At 46.6% G+C, this 22,109-nt stretch overlaps 1 protein-coding gene across 1 annotated transcript; it reads right to left on the reverse strand.

Moving 5' to 3' along the window:
* Nucleotides 1–1,716: 1,716 nt before the first annotated feature.
* Nucleotides 1,717–21,786, reverse strand: ILDR1 (immunoglobulin like domain containing receptor 1). The gene is made up of 8 exons (XM_068160605.1): nt 21,723–21,786; nt 18,899–19,069; nt 17,871–18,020; nt 16,462–16,581; nt 16,183–16,329; nt 10,678–10,809; nt 6,600–7,408; nt 1,717–5,894 (listed from the first exon to the last, which is right to left on the reverse strand). The coding sequence occupies exons 1-8, from the start codon at nt 21,775–21,777 to the stop codon at nt 5,853–5,855; spliced, it is 1,626 nt and encodes a 541-aa protein (XP_068016706.1). The 5' UTR covers nt 21,778–21,786; the 3' UTR covers nt 1,717–5,852.
* Nucleotides 21,787–22,109: the final 323 nt, after the last annotated feature.

The following is a 22,109-nucleotide window of genomic DNA, read 5'->3' on the forward strand; positions in this document are numbered from 1 at the left end:
TAGAACATGTCTCCTGTGAAAGAAAGGCTGAAGAAATTTGGGCTGTTCAGCCTGGAAAGTCTCAGGGAGACCTATATGCAGCCTTTCAGTACTTAAAGGGGGCTTAGAAGAAAGACAAAGACTTTTTCTACTAAGATCTGTAGCGAGAGGGCAAGGGGCAACAGTTTCAAACTAGAGAAGTGTATATTTAGATTGGATGTTAGGAGGAAGTTCTTTACCATGAGGGTGGTGGTACACTGAAACAGGTTGCCCAGAGAGGTAGTTGAGGCCCCATCTCTGGAGGCTCAACAGGGCTCTGGACAACCTGATCTAGTTGAGGATGCCCCTGCTTACTGCAGAGGGGGTTGGACTAGGTGACCTTTGGAGATCCCTTCCAACCCAGACCATTCTATGTTTCCATTAAATGGGTTTAAACTGAAAGAGGGTAGGTTTAGATTGGATATAAGGAATTACTTATGATAAGGGTATGAAAACACTAGAACAGGTTTCTCAGGGAAGCTGTGAACACACTGTAATTGGGAGTGTTCAAAGTCAGACTGGATAGGGTTTTGAATAACCTGATCTAGTGAAAGATGTCCTTGCCTGAGGGAAAGGAAGGGTGGATTAGATGGTTTTTAAAGGTCCCTTCCAACCCAAACCCTTCATCCCAGGCTCCCCAAGGACCTGGTCCCTGCCAGGATGTGGCTGCATTGATGCTTAAGGGTATTTTCTCCAGTATCTAAAGTTCCAGGCCAACCACCACTATTTGTGGTAGTGAGAAAGTTCAATTCTCCACCCCTCCCTCCAAACCACAGCTAACTCAGTTGGAGAAGTGCATGAAAAAGGCTGTATTATTACAAGCAGAATGAAATGAAATGCAATGCATATATATACAATATACACACATATTCAACCACTGAGCAGCACAGAGAAGAGACAGGCTGCCACAGTGAGCTGCAAAGGATGTTAGCTAAGGGGAAGGGGGAGGACATGAGGTATAAATTAAACCTACTGTGTGAGAGCTCCATTCTTCTCTCAGCCACTTATTTATTAGGTGACTGTCAACATGTGGAAAGTGTAAAAAGCTCAACCAGTATCTTCATTTATCCACCAAACCAAAAGTCTAGAAGACTTTCTACTCATGGAGCTCAAAAGTACTTTAAAACCAAACAGAAAGTGTTCTTGTTTTACAGATATGGCACCCAAGTCAGCAGTTGCTGCAGTGCAACATACCATTAAAGAAGGCTGCCAGTGGTTTCCTACACATTTTTCCAGTCTCTTGGTGAGTGCTTATTGATATCATCTTATTTCTTAGACAAACAAACAAACAAAAATATATTCCAACCCCAGAAAGAACAACAGAAAAACAATCCTCATGCAAGCAAACTATTTTGCTGATTTGTCCCAAAAAATAACAGCAGAAAATTCTTTCTAGTGTGCAACATCATTAATTCCAGAAGGATGAGGAGACAGTGGAACAGGTTGCTCAGGGAAGTTGTGGATAGCCCCTTCTTGGAAGTGTTCAAGGCCAGGTTGGACAGGGCCTTGAGCAATCTGGTCTAGTAGAAGGTGTCCTTGCCCATGGCAGGAGAATTGGAACTGTATGACCTTTAAGGTCCTTTCCAACCCAGACCATTCTTTGATACAAGTAAGCACAGGAGAATTTTCAGTCCTGCTTCTGGTGCAAACACTAAAAAGCAATTCACAATGGAGGAAGAACACACAGGAGCAACTGGCTGAAAGCTCTCTTATATTTTAATTATGCATTTGACAGTCATTGAAGAGAATCTACACATTTACCATCTGCTTTTACAGCTGGAATAATATTGAGGAGATGAGCACAAGGCACATTACAGCCATTAGAGTTTGCAGAAATAGCAATGAGCAGCCATTACTTGTGGGGGTTAATTTAATATAACCTCAAGTGTCACCTGTCTCCTGTGTCAGGTTGACAAATGGAACACTCTAACTGTAACAAGTGAGTGTTTTCAACTGATGTACTGCTGGAGGTAGTTACACAGAGGGAACTTAGCTACCCTGTGCAGTAATAGGTACTGCTGAAGGGCTCTGCATCGTGGTTGTTATCACACAAGGTAGCTTCTCCCCTTGCCACACTCCTGAAGTCAGCCTAACTTTAGCAAATGCTATCATGAATACAGCCCCAGAGATAGCAACTGGGTATTTCAGCACTTTCTGCTGCCAAACAGGCACTTGCCAAGACCAGATCAATGATTGCACAAGCAGCCCTTACCCTCCACACCTGGAATGGCATCCTGGAATTGCAGGGCACTCTGCAAATAAGAAAGCCAGATACTGCAAATCCAAGAAAAATGACATTATTTTATCTTTCTTATGAATCTCTGGATTCAGAGGAACAGCATGGACATTCTTATCTGCCCCATGTGGCATGGTCACTTGCTCACTGCATTGCTATTTTAAACCAGGGTAACTCCAGTGGCTATCAAGACACTTCACCTGAGACAGACAAATTCATTCTTGGGGGCAAGGTATATTCCTTCAACTGCACACACAGGAAGAATAAAAGTCTAGAATGGCAGTAACTCCTGTATGTGAAACACAGTCAGGCTTTTCTCATCAAAAAAATCAGCTGACATACAACCATCAGCTCTTTGGAATAGCTGAAAAATTAAGCATTAATAAATTGCAACACAGAAAGAATGAGGCTAGGCTACTTCCCCTGCTGTTAGTTCTTTCAGTGTGCAGTACTTGAGCTGCTAAATTCTCTCTTTTAAAAAAGTCAAAAACCCTATAATCATACAGAGATTTAAAGAAAAAAGCCCACACCATATTGTGCAGTGCTGTCACAATGGCTTTCATTTATTTCTGCTTGTAATTGGCTAGAAGCATTCAAAGCAGAGCCTATTTCCTTCCCACTTTTCTGTCTGCTTGCAGTTGTGAAGCATGCATATATAGATTTCCTTTGCTGTTATTTCACAGCCCACCAGCTTGTGTTTTGTGAACCACAGTGGTGTGTGGACCAGGAAACCCAGCACCATTTCTGCTTGCCTGTCAGATAACCTAATCTACTTCTGTCACTAATTTAAGAGGTTAGGGAGTTAAGACTGAGATATGCACGAACTGTGTTCACACAATCTACAATTAGTCACCTTAGCTCGCTTATGGGGAGTAGAGGAACAAACACAGATGGAGGGCTCCTTCCTAGGATTTAGATAAAAAAAGCACCACCTCTGCAGCACTGAGTTTCAACAGCTGCTACTGTTGGAGAGCCACCTGGGTTTTCTTGCTATGTGAGGAGGGTCTTGCTCTTGGGGGTACTTGCTGGACATGTTGGCTTATATGCACTCGAAGGAAAGGAAAGTGAACTCTTTCCCATGCTACCATCTTGGGGTCTCACCTGATGTCTCAAGTGTCTCTCCTCTTGATGGAGAAATGTCCTTCAAACCATTTGGGCTAGGTTGAGTTGACAGGAAGAAGTTATCCTGTATGATGTATAGATTATTGGAAGCATAAGGAGACAATGAAATTCCTTCCAAGGGAGGAATCTGCAGGGCCCTGAGCATCTACTAAAAGTTGCCAGAGGGCAACAGTAAAGTCAAAAGAGGATGCTAGTTTTGGAAGAAGGAGCCCCTTAGTATTTTTCTGCCATTGCAGTGGCCATATACTCCTCTTAGCTAATACAAATACTATCCCATCATAGAAGAGGGGGTGCATAAAGGCCTCAGTATGTCATTAAGTAAGGATAAACATGACTCACAGCCAATGGCTGAGAATCAGATTCAAGAGTGATACTGGCTTTGCAAGTTTTGTGAACACAGTTCCCTATGTTTCAGATGTAACTCATGGATCAGTTCACATGATTCAGTTTGAATCTAATGCAGACTTCATCAGCCCTTTCAGAAGCAAGGTGAGCCAGGAGAGGATGGAGCTCCTTCTAAGGGCCCACATGACACTTTTGCTACCAAATGTCAGAGAGGCAAGGACTCCTTACATTCTAAAAGCATTCATTTTCTAAACCAGCAGCATCAACTCTACACTGAATAGAGGTTTCTGATCTCAATTCACATTTCAGAGTTAGCCTTTAGCTCTTTTTTGTGCTAGCCATCAGCTGCTGGTGAACAGTGTCTCTGTCTTCAAAAGGCAGGCCTCTGGTTCTGAAACAAAGTCAACCAGAAATACTAGTGGGTCCTCTTACATCCATACACAGGAATTAGAAATAAGCAGTCAGCCAAGACACTGCAGCAAAATGAGCACTTGCTGTAGTAGCCTTTGATTGACCAGCAACTGCACTGGACATCCAGCTCGGGGCATTTCCTCCAAGTGTGAAGTTTCCCATCACTGTCCAAATTAGAGGGAAAAACCAGGAGGTGGGCAGAGTGAAAGCCTCTCCAAGTCAGTCTCCCAAGGGAAAGCATAAGCACAGCAGCAACTAGGATGTTAAAAGGAAAAAATGTAGCAAGTGTCCCAGGCAGCACTGGCTGGGAGATAAGCCAGGGAAGAGAGTCTTTGCTACTGGCCCATCTCTAGTGCCTCCAGGTTACAGAATAATTCACAAGATGCTCCAGAAGCTCCTTGCTGACAGTTGAGTCTCCTGAGTCCAAGAGGTACCTTTGGCAAGCCGGCTTCCTGTGGAAGCAGCCAGCATCCAGACAACCTCTCTTCTTCCAGTGTATTTAAAATGAAAACAGTGGATGAATCACATCCTTCACAACTGGTCACAGTGCTTAGAGAAATTCTGTGTTCTAGTTGAAAGGCAATAGAAACCCCTGCAATCTAGCTACAGATCAGAGGCACCACATAGGCAGAGCTGGTGTAAGAGTAAGGATAAAGGACAACAGCAGAAATGATGACTTCTACAGAGCCCTTTATCCCACCCCATGTGTATGATACATGGCACACAGAGAGCAAAGGGCAAATATAAAATGCATGGAAAGAGTACATCATGGCTTAGGAAAGACAGACCCACCAAAGCTTCCTAGAGTTGAAAGAAATGCTGATCCATAGTGTGAGGGACAGTAGGAATACCTTGATCAGTCCCTGTAGGGACAGCTAAACTTTGGTAAATGTAGTCCTTTTAAGTTTACAAGTAAATTCAAGTCTGGTTTCAAGGCTAGAACAAGTATCTCTTAAGGCAATAAGGTCTGAGCTTCAAGTAGGGCAGGTTGTTTCAGTCAGTATAGGGCAGCTAAGCTGCAATTTGCAGACATGCTAGCAAGCCCTTATTAAAGCAGTCAAACATCGTTCCAACACTGTGAAACTTCTGCTTGGGAGAGAGGCCTACTGGGGACAAAAGGCAGCAATGGCCCCACCTATGCTGAGCAGCCAGGCAGAAGCAACAACCATGACACATTCTGAAGCACAACAGAGGGCCTTTGAAAAGAGTTGCTGTGCCTCCCTACACCAAATTCCCAGGGGACTGGATCACATGACCTCCAGAGGCCTCTTCCAATCTCAATTATTCTACTGTCCTGTGACTTTACAACTCTGTGAGTGTTGGAGCCTTTCCCCAGTGACTGGTGTGCAAAGGACTGGCCTTTTAGAGACTGGTTTCTTTCAGTGCTGGGGCACCTAACAAAGGGAACTGGTGTATCTCTTTAAAGACTAGGAATAAACCATTTACTGAAAAAACCCTGCTGTTTCCAACAGAATGCTTTCAATGGATTACAGTCCACTGCCAAGCTAAGTTTCCACATCACAGCAAGAGTAAAAACTGGGTTATGTATTGCTTCCATGGGCATTATATACATATTCTTCAGAGCTGCAAGTCTAAGGGGAAGCTGCTTCTTTGGTTTTTCCATTCGTTGTCTGTTCAACCAAAAGCAGCCATCCCAACCTACACAGTAGAAAAATGGAGGAGTGTGCTGGGAATCTTAGTTCTTTCAGTACTGGCAGCATTAAATGATGAGGCTTCTTCCACTGTGGGAACTTCCTCTGTCCTGTAAGAGAAAAAAGATTCAGAAACAATGAAGAATGAATGGAAGTCATGTGTCTTCCTACCTGCATGTTCAGTTCTCAGGAGTTCCAACCAAGAAGCCATCCTCTTGCAGAAGACCTGAAGGATCACACATTTCTTTATAACTACAGCCACCCATGCCCTTAAAGCCTATTTGATGTAGCTTTAGGCATCTTACTTTACATGAAACATCTTAAAAAGTATCACCAAGACACTGCAAAGGTTAAATGTTGGAGATTAACAATAGGAGACTCGAGTACATGTTAAAAAAATCAGAGGTAAACCACACCAGAGAGGGCTGCAGAGGGATACTCAGTACTGCTGCCTACTCTGGAACTGTGTTCTCTTTGGGCAGTGCCAGGAGAACAGCTACTCAACAGCAACACATACACAGAGCCCCAAATGCCTCTAGGTGAGGACAGGAATGAGAAGGTCTAACAAGTCAACCAGTGTGGGACGTGATAGGAAACCTACTTTATCTGACTGCTTGCTTTGCCCCTGAGCACACACTATAGACATACACCATGTCTGACAGCAGCCTCTTCGTAACCAAGCTGAGCAGGACACTCAGTGCTCCTTGCCCTCCATTTGCAAGACTACAAGCTGCAGAAAGTAACAAACATTCACTCCCACTCCCCTGAAGCCACCTCTTCCCATAGATGGGAAAGGCAAAAGGCAGCTGCCTCACCGAGCGTGGCTCCGCACGGCCTTTGTGCTTCTTGTCCAGCCCCGGGATGATGTCCAAGGAGCGGTAGCTGGGGGGTTTGTCTTCCGGCCATTCCCGAGACCGGTGCCGCTGCTTGCGGCTTGTCGCTGGGAGACGAACTTTCTCTTCCGAGGAGCTCCATGACCCCCGACGAGAAGGGGGAGAGTAGCTGTGCTGCCTCTGACCTGAGTGATTGCTCCTCCTGCTGTGCTGCTGGTATTCCTGCCTCTCCGCAGGCTCCCGCCTCCAGCCGCGATGGTGGTTGGAGCGCTCCTTGGCCTCTTCTGGATAATAACTGCTGCTGCTGCTGCTGCTCTTGCCCCTCTCAGCCTGGCGTGGGGGTGACACATCCCGTCTAGAGTGCTGAGGCCTGCCATTGTAGCCATCTGTCCCCTGCCTCTGAGTATAGTCTTCCCGGTGCCTGTCCCAGGGATCCTGGCTGTAGCTGGAATGCGAATCCCCACTGGAAGGCAAGGGCCACCTCCGGTTGTCCCTCCTGTCCTCTGCTGCATAGTCCCGGGGCCTGGGGTTGCGGGCAGCTCTCTGCGGCCGCGAAGAGTTGCTGCTTCCATGGATGGAGGAGATGTGATCAGTGAGAGGAGGTGGCATGATCTCTGAGCTCAGGGAGGACAGCAAGCTCGGCTGCACAGCCTGCTGCTGGTGGGAAGATGGCCGGAACTGTGACACGTTCATGTTTTGGATTTCAGACTCCAGATAATCCAAAACGCCCTTGTTCGGGGAAAGCTGACCTTGTGGCTGCACCAGGTGAAGGCTGTTCTGCAGAGACACATCTAAGGATACAGGCACAGGAAAACACAGTAAGTCAAAGGGAAACAATAGAGGGTCCTTCCACACTAATGATCCTGGCTGAGTCCCTTTCGAGCTTCCCTTGTTCCTGCTCCTCCTCACTGCAAGAGCTGTGTGACTCTCAAGCACAAGAACCAGTCATTCAGGCTACACAAGGTAAGCTGTAAAGAGTGGTAACTAGTAAATTGCAGTGTGATCTGTTTTAGGCAGCACAGAAGTGAAAAAGCAAAGTCACCCAGCACCTGGAAATACAGCTTCTGCGTTTAGAGAATGGAACATTTGTTTCCTCCTGTGTCTTTTGTTTTATTTATTATTTATTCCTACAGACTCAATAAAAAAAAACCACACCCAACCAACAAAAAAACAAACTGGAGAACATTCAGAGTGTTTCCTCCTACATCTCATTGAACTGGAAGAAATATGAATGAGTACCACCAAAGAAAAAGAAATGTCTCTATATATGCACACATACACACACACACACACACGAGTTAAGTAGTAAATGGAGAAGTTTCTTCTCTGGAAGACTGGTGCAGCTCTGGAACAGTTACCCAAAGTAGTCGTGGAATCTCCAGCCTCGCAGGTTTCCAAGGCTCAGAGGGGACAAAGCCACAGCTGATGTGTCTGAAGTTGGTGACTGTCCTGCTTTGAGCAAGGGGTGGGACTAGATGGCCTGAGAGGTCTCTTCTACTCAACATGATGGTCTCTTCTCCCAGGCAGCCAGTACCAGAACAAGAGGACACAGTCTCAGGCTGCACCAGGGGAGGTTCAGGTTGGATGTTAGGAAGAAGTTCTATACAGAAAGAGTGATTGCCCATTGGAATGGGCTGCCCGGGGAGGTGGTGGAGGTGGTGGAGTCGCTGTCATTGAAGGTGCTCAGGAGGAGACTTGATGGGGTGCTTGGTGCCATGGGTTAGCTGTTTGGGTGGGTTGGATTGGTTGATGGGTTGGACACGATGATCTTGAAGGTCTCTTCCAACCTGGTTTGGTTTATTCTAATAAAGGTTTATTCTAACATCTCTATAAAGCTGATTTGAGACAAATTTAAGGGGAAACTTGAGCACAGGAGATTCAAGGACTGCGAAAACACACGCTAGGAAACTGCCTGAGGAACATCCTTGCCCCTTTTTTGCCAGCATGGATATTCTTGAAAAGACTTAGTGTCTTAAACTGGCTTAAATCACAGTGGCTCAGTCACCAGATCATCCTAAGGAAAACTGGTGCCCTGGCTAGAAAAAATGGTACCTGTAAAATTAACCAGTGGCCTATAAAAGTATGTGCTCCAACATCTTGGAGATGTTTGCAAACTAGGGGCTTATAAAAGTATGTGCTCCAACATCTTGGAGATGTTTGCACACTAAGGGCCTATAAAAGTATGTGCTCCAACATCTTGGAGATGTTTGCAAACTAGGGGGCTTATAAAAGTATGTGCTCCAACATCTTGGAGATGTTTGCAAACTAGGGGCCTTTAAAAGTATGTGCTCCAACATCTTGCAGATGTTTGCAAACTAGGGGCCTATAAAAGTATGTGCTCCAACATCTTGGAGATGTTTGCAAACTAGGGGCCTATAGAAGTATGTGCTCCAACACCTTGGAGATGTTTGCAAACTAGGGGCCTATAAAAGTATGTGCTCCAACATCTTGGAGATGTTTGCAAACTAGGGGCCTATAGAAGTATGTGCTCCAACACCTTGCAGATGTTTGCAAACTAGGGGCCTATAGAAGTGTGTGCTCCAACATCTTGGAGATGTTTGCAAACTAGGGGCCTATAGAAGTATGTGCTCCAACACCTTGCAGATGTTTGCAAACTAGGGGCCTATAGAAGTATGTGCTCCAACATCTTGGAGATGTTTGCAAACTAGGGGCCTATAGAAGTATGTGCTCCAACATCTTGGAGATGTTTGCAAACTATTCCTTCAAACAACAGTTAAGACGAATCAGACACAGAGTAAATCCGTGGCTGCTGCACAGTGATGAAAAGCATGTCTTATTTATTTGGGAAGTCACTGAGTTTCCCTATTTTCCTGGGGTGATTAAATAATATCACTGGAAATGTTATTTTCTTACTTATTTTTCTAGGACTTCAGAGACTCCATCTCCCCTTCTCCATTAAAGTGACCCCCAAGTATCACTAATATGAGCAGTTTTGAGGCAGAACAATTGGGAAATGCTTTCTGCTTCTTCATTTTTTGCTACATGCAAGCTAGGTCTGTTGCACAGAAGGCAGTTTGCCCTTAATCATTTGAAGACTAGACATCTGATAAGAACTCAAAACAAATTGCACCTCACTTGTCATGTCAATTTTGGCTATAAGGAGTTGACCGTGACCAGGACAGCAGAACAAAGAGACAGTACCCCCTCTACCACATGGAGTGAGATAAGCTGGGTATATTTACCCTGCAGTCACTGGGGTGTAGCACAGATATACTTTAGTTAGCATTAAACTACTTCACACAGCACTGAGCCCAGCAGGACACTTATGATGGGTAACCTGTGTTTATCCACCCAGGCAGGTCTGTAGTAAGCTGCAGACAGAATTGTAGAATCATAGAAACAATAAGGTTGGAAAAGACCTCAAAGATCATCAAGTCCAACCTGTCACCCAACACCTCACGACTACTAAACCATGGCACCAAGTGCCACGTCCAGTCCCTTTTTGAACAACTCCTGGGATGGTGACTTCACCACCTCCCTGGGCAGCACATTCCAATGGCTAACAACTCTCTCAGGGAAGAACTTTCTCCTCACCTTGAGCCTAAACTTCCCCTGGTGCAGTCTGAGACTGTGTCCTCTTGTTCTGGTGCTGATTGCCTGGGAGAAGAGACCAACCCCCACCTGGCTACAACCTCCTTTTAGGTAGTTGTAGACAGCAATGAGGTCTCCCCTGAGCCTCCTCTTCTCCAGGCTAAACAATCCCAGCTCCTTCAGCCTCTCCTCATAGGGCTTGTACTTGAGGCCTCTCTCCAGCCTCGTTGCCCTTCTCTGGACAAGTTCAAGTGTCTCAATGTCTTTCTTAAAGAGGGGCCCAGAACTGAATGCAGTACTCAAGGTGTGGCCTAACCAGTACTGAGTACAGGGGCACAATGACTTCTCTGCTCCTGCTGGCCACACTATTTCTGATGCAGGCCAGGATGTCCCAGCTTGACAGTTCTGCTACATGCAGTCTAAAGCTAAAGCCTCACCACTGAACCTCCCTGAGAAGTTACCTGTTTCTCATCCTGACTTTCCTCTGAAATGATGCCTGTAATCTCACCTTTTTGCAGTAGAGGGTTCAGCTGGTAAGAGGAAAGTTGTGAGTTCCTGTCGCTGCCTCTGTAGAACATGTTGGGTGACAGCCAAGGTGCAAGTGCCTGAGCGTGCTTCATGAACCGATGCCGTTCCAGTACTGTGAAAGAAGATGGAGAAAGCTTACAGCAGCTATCCAGAGCACAGCCTGCAGATCACATACCATTTCACTTGACTGTAACAGAATCACAGAATGTTAGGGGTTGGAGGGGATGGCTAGAGTTCATCAAGTCCAACCCCCCTGCTTCAGCAGGATCACCTAGGAATGCATCCAGGTGGGTGTTGAAAGTCTCCTCAGAACGAGACTCCACAACCTCTCTGGGCAGCTTGTATCAGTGCTCCAGCACCTTCACAGCAAATAAGTTTTTCCTCAAGCTGAGGTGGAACCTCCTGTATTCCAGCTTTGCATGTGATCAGATACAGGAAATTCACAGAATAAAAAGCTCCCTCCACCCTGTGACAAAGGTAAAGCAGAGCAGAGGAAACACCAATATGAAGTTGTACAGCTTCAAAAAGATACCTAAAACAGAAGACAAAGGTTACTGCCTGATAGGGTACACTTCTGAGAACAAACTATGATTATGCACATAGCACATAATCAAATGCAAGTCTTCTACCTTCAACTACAATTGCAGAAAGGTGAGAAATAATGTTTCATACAGCAAGACACATGTCACTTGTTTTACTCTCTTGAAACTCTCACAGCTCATCATTGGTCCTTTTTAGATTTGATGCAGCTAAACAAGACCTCTTTTTGCCACCTTCACGTAGGCTCTCTCCAGATCACACTGTACTCCATCATTTCCTGTCCCTTCCACAGAGGGCACTTAGAGGTGCACTGCTGTCACCAGTTGAGGCTGTCCCAACAACTGCCCAGCTTCTCTTTCTAGTCTTTCAACCACTGTTGTTGGCTCTCTCTGTAATTAACCTCAGCATGACTACTAAAATTCAATCACTTGGGATAGTGTGATCAAACTGGTGAACAAACTAAATCTCCTGTTCTCAAGAGCAATGTTCAGAGAGCCAGAAAGAGCAAACTTGGTGGAAATTTCTCTCCCTCATTGTTTTTTCCACCACTGTTAACTCCAGGCCCCTATCCCACTTCAGTTTTCTCAGCACTTCCTTCTCAGTTTCTTTACACAGAGAGCTTCACCATCCCTGTCTTCAAAATCATTGCTCATTGCTGCTGCTTTTGGGGGAATACTTAAAAACCTCTTACAGAAACCTTGTCTACCCCAGACAATCAAACCTTGAGTTTATGAGCAAGTAAATTTCAAGGCCCAGACTTGCAAAACCTGACTGCATAGTATCTGTTATTACTGGGTGAAGCTTTTCTCCAACAGGGCCTATGCAAAACTTCTCTTCTATGGCTTTTCTGGAGCTTCAGAAGTGGCAGGCTTTTCCTGCAGCCTCTTCTCTGGTCAGGCATGAACAGAACATTCTTGGCTATGTAATTCAGGAGACAGATAGGAATGTAATTGCTTTTGAGACTTCTAGCCCTCTGATAAATCTGGCTAAAATTTGCTGCTGAAATTAAAAACCATTGGAGAGAAAGAGAGAGGGGATAGATGGACAGGCTGACTGCATAAGCCTTACTTCTGTAAGAAACCAGGCTACAGCTAAGCTCCAATTAATTCTGTCCCCTGTGTTCATCTGCAGCAGGCAGCACTTCGACTGCACGCTCTTTGGCACTGAGGTCTCCATTTCAGGTAGCTCTCTAGTTATTAAACATGTCCTCCTTTTGCTGTTTCACTGAATTTATACAGAGCACCACCAGATGCAAAACAAGGACTGACCATGCCTCTTGACATATCCAACAGTTCATGCAGCCCCACTTTGTTCTCCAGTCCCAAGTCCTTCCCCCTCCCCAGCCTGGCTCTAACCAGAGTGAACTACAAAGCTGAAAACTTCAGGGGTTTTAATCCTAATACTCTGATTTTCCTTCAAAGCTGTGTGGCCTGAGGTAGCAGCTTTCAAGCATTTTATGTCAAACTTGCTTCATTATTTTCTTCTCCAAGGGATTTTCCTCCAGTTTAGTTTCCAGCTTAGAGGAAGAGAGAAAAATTAAAAGGAGTAAAAAGAAGGGAAAGGTCTTATCTCTTGCTCTCTTGTTCCTCCAGCTATGACTTTGAGAATGTCCTAGAACCTGCTGAGTGAACATCCCAGGGTTTTGACCACAGTCTTTGCATGAGTAGTGAAAAGCCTAGCAGCTGTGGGCATACCTACTTAGGGTTCCTCTCCTTCGGGTTTGAAGGCAGTGACTAGGACCAAAGTCATCCTGCCTCTGTTCTCTGCTCTCACCCTACAACTGAGCAAATACAGAATTACTCTTGGACTTCCTTTACTACCTTCACCCCCTCCCATCTCTCATCTTCATCTCTCCACTGTCACTGGAGGTGTTTAAAAGATGTTTGGATGAGGTGCTTAGGGACATGGTCTGAGCTGTTTACAGGGAGATGTTAGGTTATGGTTGGACTCAACAATCTTAAGGTCTTTTCCAACCAGGTGATCCTATGAATTCTACTCCTTCCTCACACTTCTCCTTCCAGTTTGAATCTGATATACACTCTGGACTTCCACCTGTAAAATGAAAGTAAAGCTACAGATCTCTTTTAAAAGTAAATGCATTTATCTGAGAAAGGTCAGATTCACTCTAATTCCAAAACTCATACCTGCTATACAACTTTGACAGAGTACCATACTGTTCCCTCCACTGCCTCCCTGCTGAGGAAGTTTGTTCTTCACCTTTGACAGACTTTACAGCTGCTGGCCCAAATGATCCAATTATAGAAAAAAAACATTAAAAGAAATTTCCAACCTAGTCAGGCCCAGGTGAAAACATCTCCTGTTTTGAACCAATTAGTGGAAAAAGTCCACAGCAGAAAAGGAACTAACAGGAACAGAAGGAGGTCATCTGTGTGTTTACCCTGGTGGGCTTTTTTCAGAGCTTTTCCAAGGGGAATGTAATTGGCTTGCTCCTGGGGCATGTTTAATATTTCTGTACATCAATTCTGAATTAGTCAAACAATGCTCTTCTTTTATTACTAGGTTCAAAACCATCTTAGTTAATGACCTGCCATAAAACACCCAGAATTACCTCGCCGCAATGGCATCTCGGACTGTTCAGCGGACCTATGCTGCCCTCTAGTGGCCAACAATTGGGAAGAAATCACCCGTATTCCGCTGGCACTCTTAACTCCTCAGACTTAGTGGAGGATTTCTATCTTCTCTTCAGCTGTATGCAACTTGTTATTTCTCAGGACTGTTATTTATGATGCTCTATGTATCAATCTTCTTGTGGGTTTTAAGGTCTCCATTTCATTTCTTGTAATGCAGAAGAAGTCAGAGCAGGATGAAGTGAAATTGTGCTAGAGGGGAGAAGGCACAAGAATGCCTTGCGAAATAGAGGCAGGCAGCTCAGGATGGCAATTACAGCCACAGAATCCAGAAGCCAGTCAGGGAGGCTGTGCTTCTCTGTACCTTCTTTCATGAGCAAGGAAAGGTTTAGAGAACCCTGCAAGAATCCCTCCTACCTAGCCTCAACAGGAGGCAGAATCATAGAATTGTAGGGTTTGGAACACGACCTCTGAAGATTGAGTCCAACCTCCCTGCCAAAGCAGGATCCTCCTAAGGCAGATCACAGAGGAATGCATCCAGACAGGTCTTGGAAGTCTCCAGTGAAGGAGACTCCACAACCTCTCTGGGCAGCCTGTTCCAGGGCTCCAGCACCCTCACAGGGAAGTTTTTCCTCACGTTGAGGTGGAACTTCCTGTGTTCCAGTTTGTGTCCGTTGCCCCTTGTCCTACCACTGGACACTGCTGAAAAGAAACTGTCCTCTGGCCTCTTCTTGACAGCCACCCTTCAGATATTTATAAACACTGACTAGATCCCCTCTTAGTCTTCTCTTCTCCACAGTAAACTGTCCCAGATCTCAGCATTTCCTCATTAAGACAGAAGTTCCAGTCCCTTAATCATCCTTGTAGCCCTCTGTTGGGACTCTCTCAAGTACATCCCTGTCTCTCTTGAACTGGGGAGCTCAGAACTGGACACAGTACTCCAGATGTGGCTTCACCACATTTGACAACTGAAAATAGAACTGACAACTGAAAAGACAACTGGAGCAGTCTGGAGTGGGCTGTCATCTCCTATGAGCACAAAAAAAAACCCAAAGAGGAACCTGCACATATTCTGAATCCATTTTGGGATGAAGAATTCTGAAGATGTGGATCTTTCATCTCCATCAACTCTCTCTCCCTTCATGGAAACTGATTTTTTCTGCCAAATTTCCATAGCCTTCTCAACAAGACACATTTTACCAGCCAGCCTGTAAAGGTCCCTGAGAGTGTTTTGGTTTTAGCATTAAGAGCATTTAGCATTCTGTTTGCTTTTTGAGAGCTAAGCAAATTCTGCTTAATTCTCACAGCTCAATAACACCCAAGGTGTAACAAATAGCTCTTTTGCAGGTAAAGGGAAACCAGAAGAACATCTCCTTGTTCATTAATCTGCTACCCGTAGCATCTGGAGAACAAGCTAGTTTGGGGATTGGACGTGGCACTTGGTGCCATGGTCTAGTCATGAGGTCTGTGGTGACAGGTTGGACTCCACGATCTTTGAGGTCTCTTCCAACCTCGGTGATACTGTGATAACAAATACATCTATTTGTTGCATTTTGTTTCTGTCAGATTGTTTAAACTGCAGGGTGTGTTGCTCCTAAGCTTCAGACACAGGAATGCAGAGGTTCAAATTCAAAGGGCCCAAATTCAAAGGGTGGCCTTACTAAGAGAAGAGAGTCTGGCTGCAGAATCTTTGTTACTGCTAAACCTGACACACAACAAAGCTTCTCTTGACCCTCAAAACCTCAGAATGAATTTCATGGTTGACCACCAATAGAGACCTTCCTTCCTGCCTTCCTTCCTGCCTGCCTTCCTTCCTGCCTGCCTGCCTTCCTTCCTGCCTTCCTTCCTTCCTCCCTTTCTTTCTTCTCACTTCCTTCCCCAAAGAAAAACAAACAAAAGCTTTTTCTTGCTGAGGGAGCAACTCCCAAAGTAACATAGAAAATTCCAATGTTTACATAATAACCACCTGATGGTTAGACTAGTTTGGAGAGTAGTACCAAGGCATTTGCTTGCCTGCCTTACATGCAGAAGCACATGATCCACAAGATAAGGAAGGACAGTCCTGAGCTACTCATACAAGGGAGCTGTTTGTGCCCTGACAACACAAAAAAGTTGGTAGCAAGGTGTAAGGAGGAACTTTTGAAAGTGGGACAGAGAGGAGGAAGATGGGCTACATTTATCCTAGCTTCCCTCTTCTAAACTCAGATAAGCTGGTTGTGGAGGTCACACTGGCCAAAGAAATGTCTCAGTCTATACCAACACTGAACAGAAGGGAGAAAGTGGAGCTCAGCAAGATCCCAGTCAAGCTTTTGTCTTGACAGAAGCCCTGAATAGACACATATTTGCTTGAACCTCACCTTCCTCATTACAGCAGCACCGTTTGGGGCAGCAGACACAGGGGATGTGGCAGCAGCAATACTGGGGGCAGCACTGGCACCAGCATATTCCAATCAGCAGGAGGAGAAGGAGGCCACCGAGAATGATGAGGATTACTGTGAGCCAGTCTATAGGGAAAACAGAGAGAGAAAGATGTACCTGGGCACAGTAAGTTACTGAGTACCTCTCCACTGCTGGAGACAGGGGAGGAAGAGAGCAGGAGATACCTGCCACCCAGGCAACAAACCACAGGCACTTACGGAGAACAATCAGCTTAACTTCTTTGTCCCCATCACCTGTGGTATCTCCTGGTGCTTCCACGGTGCAGTAGTACACGCCATGGTCCCACCACATGATCTCAGTGATGACAAGATCTGCTCCTGTGGAAGAGGGACTTGGAAGGTCAGCAGGCTATTTAGGACTGAGATACACTAGTTCCAGGCCCCACTCTAAGAAGGCTCTCTGTCTTCAGGTGACACACAGTACTGCATTTCCCCTCTTCCCAAGCATAACCACCATCTTGAAACAATCCATTGAGAACTCCTGTAAGCAGCAGTAACTTCTAGTCTCTTTGTGCTGCTGGAAGGCAACACTGCTTAGAAGTGGGACTAATTCTATGTGAAGTGAAATAACCAGCATGCTGCTGGGTGATGGATATTCACAGATACTGGCTGCTGCCAACCCTACTGGCTTTGGAACACGGCTCACTGCCCCCATTAGGCCAACTATCCCAGTAACTGCTATTGCTTCAGGGACAGCAAGGAGCATGCAATAGACTTGGACAATCATGCAGTACTTCTTAGAAGAAACAAGTACTAGCTTCTGGACTCCTTAGTTTACTTTTGAGCTCTTCAGAAAATAATCAGGCATCATCAGCTCAGCCTCAACTTGCAGTGCTCCCAGCACCATTGGGCCAACTGGGAACAGGAACCTTCACAGCTCTTATTCCATTGCCACCTCACTGAGTATCTAAGTTACAGGTGACATTACCATAGACTGGTAGGGGCTGGAATGAGACTTCTCAAGATCACTGAGTCCAAGGCCACTGCCAAAGCAGGATCACCTGGAGCAGGTCACACAGGAATACATGCAGATGGGTCCTGAAAGTCTCCACAGAAGGAGACTCTGCAACCTCTCTGAGCAGTCTGTTCCAGTGCTCTGGCACCCTTAACAGGAAAGAAGCTTTTCCTCATGTTGAGGTGGAACTTCCTCTGTTCCAGTTTGTATCCACTAGCCCTTGTCCTATCACAGGATACCACTGAAAAGAGACTGGAACCTTATTGGCACCCACCCTTCAGATATTAATGTTTGTAAGTAAGATCTCCTCTCAGTCTTCTCTTTTCCAGACAAAACAGCCCCTGATCTCTCAGCCTATCTTGATAAGACAGATGTTCCAGTCCCTTCATCATCCTTGTAGCACACCATTGGACTGTCTCTAGTACTGCCCTGTCCCTCTTGAACTGGGGAGTCCAGAACTGGACACAATACTCCAGATGTGGTCTCACCAGGGCAGAGTAGAGGGAGAACCTCCCTTGACCTTTTGGCCACACTCTTCTTAAATGCACGTGAGGATACCACTGGCCTTCTTGGCCACATTTTCACCATGTTTATGCTTCTCTCCACTTAGTAGGCCCAGACATTGGATAGGTCCTTAGGTCAAGTCACTTACGGTTCTGAATGGTGATCTTCCGCTGCTGGTAGTCGACGCCCAGTACGGGCTCCTTCTGCCCGTACTTCTGGATGACAATGCGCACCTTCCGCTGGCTGTCGTTGCAGTCGTTTGATGGGTCCTGGCCAAGAGCTAAACCAGCCTGGTATGCTACAAACACACAGCAAGTCAGATGCCAAAAGATATTTCAAAGGAACTATTTCTTTACCTTTGTGAGCAGCAGAGAAACTCTTGAAGGCTTAGTAATACAACGCACGGCTTCAAACCAGCAAGGCCAAACTGCTTTGGAGTACTCAAAAGTGAAGAGAGGCAGAGCCAAGAGAATGGCATAGATTGGGAGAATGGTGGAGCTCCAGAGGAGATGGCTCCTGTACTCACAACTGAAAGAACAGCAGCAGAAAGAAGCTAATGGTGGTAGGCTGGAGGACAGCTCCCAGTATGAAGTTCTGTGAAGAACTTCTTTCTAAGATCAAGCCTAAACTTCCCCCTGCACAGCTTGAGACTCTGTCCTCTTGTTCTGGTGCTGCTTGCCTGGGAGAAGAGACCAACCCCCACCTGGCTACAACCACACTTCAGGGCAACAAAAATGGTGAGAGAGCTGGGGTTGTGTAGCCTTGAGAGGAGGAGGCTCAGGGGAGACCTTATTGCCAGGTCTGAAGTAAGCATTAGTAAGATCTCCCCTCAGCTTCCTCTTCTCCAAGATAAACAGACACAGCTCTCTAAGCCTTTCCTCAAATGACAGATGTTCTAGTCCCCTCATTGTCTTAGTGGCCCTGCACTGGGCTCTCCAGTATTCTTTGTCCTTCTTGAGCTGGGGTGTCCAGAACTCCAGGTGAATACTGTGTCATATCATAAAGCCTTGACAGTGCAAAGGAATTCACAGACATCACCTATTTTTTCTTGGAGTACTTGGAAATACCACCACCTGACTTGGTTTGTGGGCAGACCACTGTATTATCCACTAAGTCTACCTTCCCATTCCTTTCCTTTTGAAGAGGGATCCCTTGGAGGACAAGCCTGACACTTACAGGCTGAGTAGTAGTCAAAGATGGGGTCCTTGCAGAAGGATTTGAAGCGCCAAGTCACCACCACATCCTGCAGCTGAGCTGAGGTGCTGTAGTCACACTTGAGGATGATACTGGCAAATAAGGTGGCGTAACGTTCAGCATCCTGCACCGTCACCAGGAGGGAGAGACAACCTGCAAACCAGAATGCAGAAGGCAGTCAGCCCCCAGGAGCAGACCTCACATCACAACTTTCGCTCTGCTCCACACCAGCAATTGAAGTACAGCTCCCTCAGCTTTATCTGGGACCTGCAACTATGGGCCTCAGCGTCCTCTCTGGTGAAGCCAGAGTTACAAACCCTGGTTAGAACAGGAGTCCCATCTTTCCATCACAGAAGACAGCTTAAGCTGGCTGCATTGGCTTGCTGTTCTCCAAAGCAACTACTAGTAGCCATTATATAGCACATCACCCTCTGCTCTCCGTCTGCATGGGGAAAACTGTCCCTCCAAGCTGAAGGAGATGATTTGTTGGGCCTAGGAGCACACAGGATGGGATTGCCTTGGCTTGTCATCCTAACCAGAAAAGTTCTGCACTGCCATCTGTTCATATAAACACCAAATCAATTTTACCAAGGTCTTGCTAAGACAGCCACCAGGATGTTATGTAGGGCTGATCAGAATTAAGACAATGCCATTTTGGGGCTGTAGCATCAAAGTGAAATTTAATCTGTTTATCACCACTCGGGAATGGCACGTATCAATTACCTTCCCCCTGCTTTTAAATGAAGCTGTTGTTATGCATGCTTAAAGCTGGTCCATAACAACCTCCACAGCATTTTCTATCCAAGCAGCTGCACCCACTGAGGAAGGGTTTTACCAAGTTTCTCAGAAGCTATGCTTTATTCCAGCCACACTTCAGAGCCCTTTCTATCTTATTTAAACTTTGATAGCACACGAAGTTGGGCTTGTCGTTAACAATAGCAAAGTTATCATCAGGCCCTTTTGATAATGGACTACAAACAGTATGGAGCAAGTGTGAGATGCCCTTTCTGGAATATACCTTGAAGATCAGGGGTTTCACTGCTGTGCTAGTGGCTTCTTAACTGGGCAGGACAACAGAAGGAAAGAAAAGAGGGAAAGGGTGAGGCTTGCAAGGGTGGCCAAGTGAAAGGGTCGCCACGAACCATCAATTCACTTTTATCGCATATTCAAAGGCTTTCCCTTTACTACCACACAAACACAGAGCAGACAAGGGTAAACTCTTAAGTCCAAGGCTTCTCTGAAGAATAAAACAGACACACATGCAGTTAAACACAGAAATACCATCAGCTCTAACAAAAGCAAGGATCTCTCGTTTTCACAACACGGAAGCAATGCAAGGTCCTACAGCTGCTCTTATTGAGGAGCACTGCACTTCAACGCAGCCGTGTTCCAGCTTTGTGAAATAGCTGAGGGACAGGATCTTGCTGCAGGAAATCACAAGAAGCTAATCCAAAATCCAAACTCTCAAGACTGGCAAAACCTTGCTCTCATTGTCAATCAAACAAAGGCCCATAGGAATTCTGACATGCTGAGGCTCACTGAAACAGGACAAAATTTTCCTGGGTTTCCTACAGCAGCATCTTTCCATCAAGAATAAAATACTCAGCACTGCTTCTCACTCACAAAACCCAAAGCTCTTTATGGAAGGAATCTTTTCTCATTACCTCTGTTCTGAAAATGTGTCAGAGTTGAGAGACAAGTTCCTTAATTCCTAAGTTAGGAATTAAAAACCTACTTTTCCCACCAGAGGACAGCTGAATGTCTCTGTACATCTGACGTTTCATGCCAACCTCCTCCAAGAAAAAACTGTGAAATTAAGGCTGGTTGCTAAACTTGGACCTCATCACTCCACGACATATTCCTTATCCTGGTTGGAAAGAACAAATCTGGACACTACCAACCTCAGGTTACAGTTACCTCAGGCCTACAGCTTCACACTGATGACACTAACCTTCAGTGCCAGTGAAGCCAACTTTTAGCTACAACATCATGCAGGATTGTGGCTGTCATGCAAGACAATCAATATGCCTATCTCCATAAGTTTTTGCTTCTTTTACTGGTTCTTTGTGGAGAAAAAAAAATAAGGATTTTGGTATTTAAAGCTCAATCATCATCAAAGACCCAGGCACCCAAGAAGCAAACTGATCATTGTATTCCATACAGCAGGTCAGAAGCTGCGCATCAGGCCACGTGCAAAGCTCTTCAGAAAGTCCTCTGCGTGATGAAGGCCACCTGCGGGCTCAGAAGTGAGCTCCTGTCCTGCACACAAGCGCGAATCAAGCAGGTGGGGAAGCCCTCGAGCTACACCAGATCCCCAACGAGGCTGGGGCTACAGAGCTACCAGCAGACGCTGCGGTGGGCACTTGTGACAATACAAAGGACAACTCCTCCATGTTTGTACCCTGCGCTCAGGTCCGAACCATGCTGGCTGCAGAGGAGCGATACTGGAGGCTGCCAGGAGGCATGCGGCTACTTCCTCCTAGAGCTGCAGCTACAGCCGCACCTTGGGGGTAACGAAACTCCTCTGCATGGCTTTAGTATCGAGCTCGGCGGAACCCCGCTCCTCCGCCCGGCCCGCAAGGACACTCGGGGGAGAGGACAAGGCTCGCCCGAGCCCGGCCGCCCCTTCCCTTCGCCGCAGGGCCGCCGCCGCTCCCTCCACGCCACACCAGGTTAACCCGGGGCAAAGCCCGAAGCTGCCGACCAGGCCCCGGCCCCCTGTGCCACAGGGTGTCGTGGGCTGGGTTAGGAGGCCCGGCGAAGGCCGGGACCCCGCCGCCGCCTTCCCCGGCGCGGCTCCACTCACCTGCCGGCAGCCAGGCCAGCAGCAGCGCCCACCGGCAGCGCCCGAGCAGGGCCATGTCGCAGCCTATTCCGCCAGCCCGGGGCCCCGTCGCGCCGGGCCACCCCGCCGCGCCCACAGGCCCTCCCCTTCCCGTGGGACCTGTCCCGGGGCCGGGCGCTGCCGCCGGCTGCAGTCTCCTCCCTCTCTACCTCCCGCCACGGCCCCCGGCGGCAGGTACAGGCCCTTCCCCCCTCCCGCGCACCTGCACCCTCTGCAGCAGAGCCTCGCAAACACCCGCCGCCAGCCTTAGGAACTGCTTTACCCAAATAAACAACTAGCGGTAGGGTATACGTGTAACAAAAGACGCGCACACAGGTGTACGTGGCCAGACGGCCCCCGACGGGAAGT

This window comes from Melanerpes formicivorus, unplaced genomic scaffold (assembly GCF_026170545.1).
Source record: "Melanerpes formicivorus ecotype bairdi unplaced genomic scaffold, bMelFor1.0.p_v2 SCAF_51, whole genome shotgun sequence".
In the NCBI taxonomy this organism is placed as follows: domain Eukaryota; kingdom Metazoa; phylum Chordata; class Aves; order Piciformes; family Picidae; genus Melanerpes; species Melanerpes formicivorus.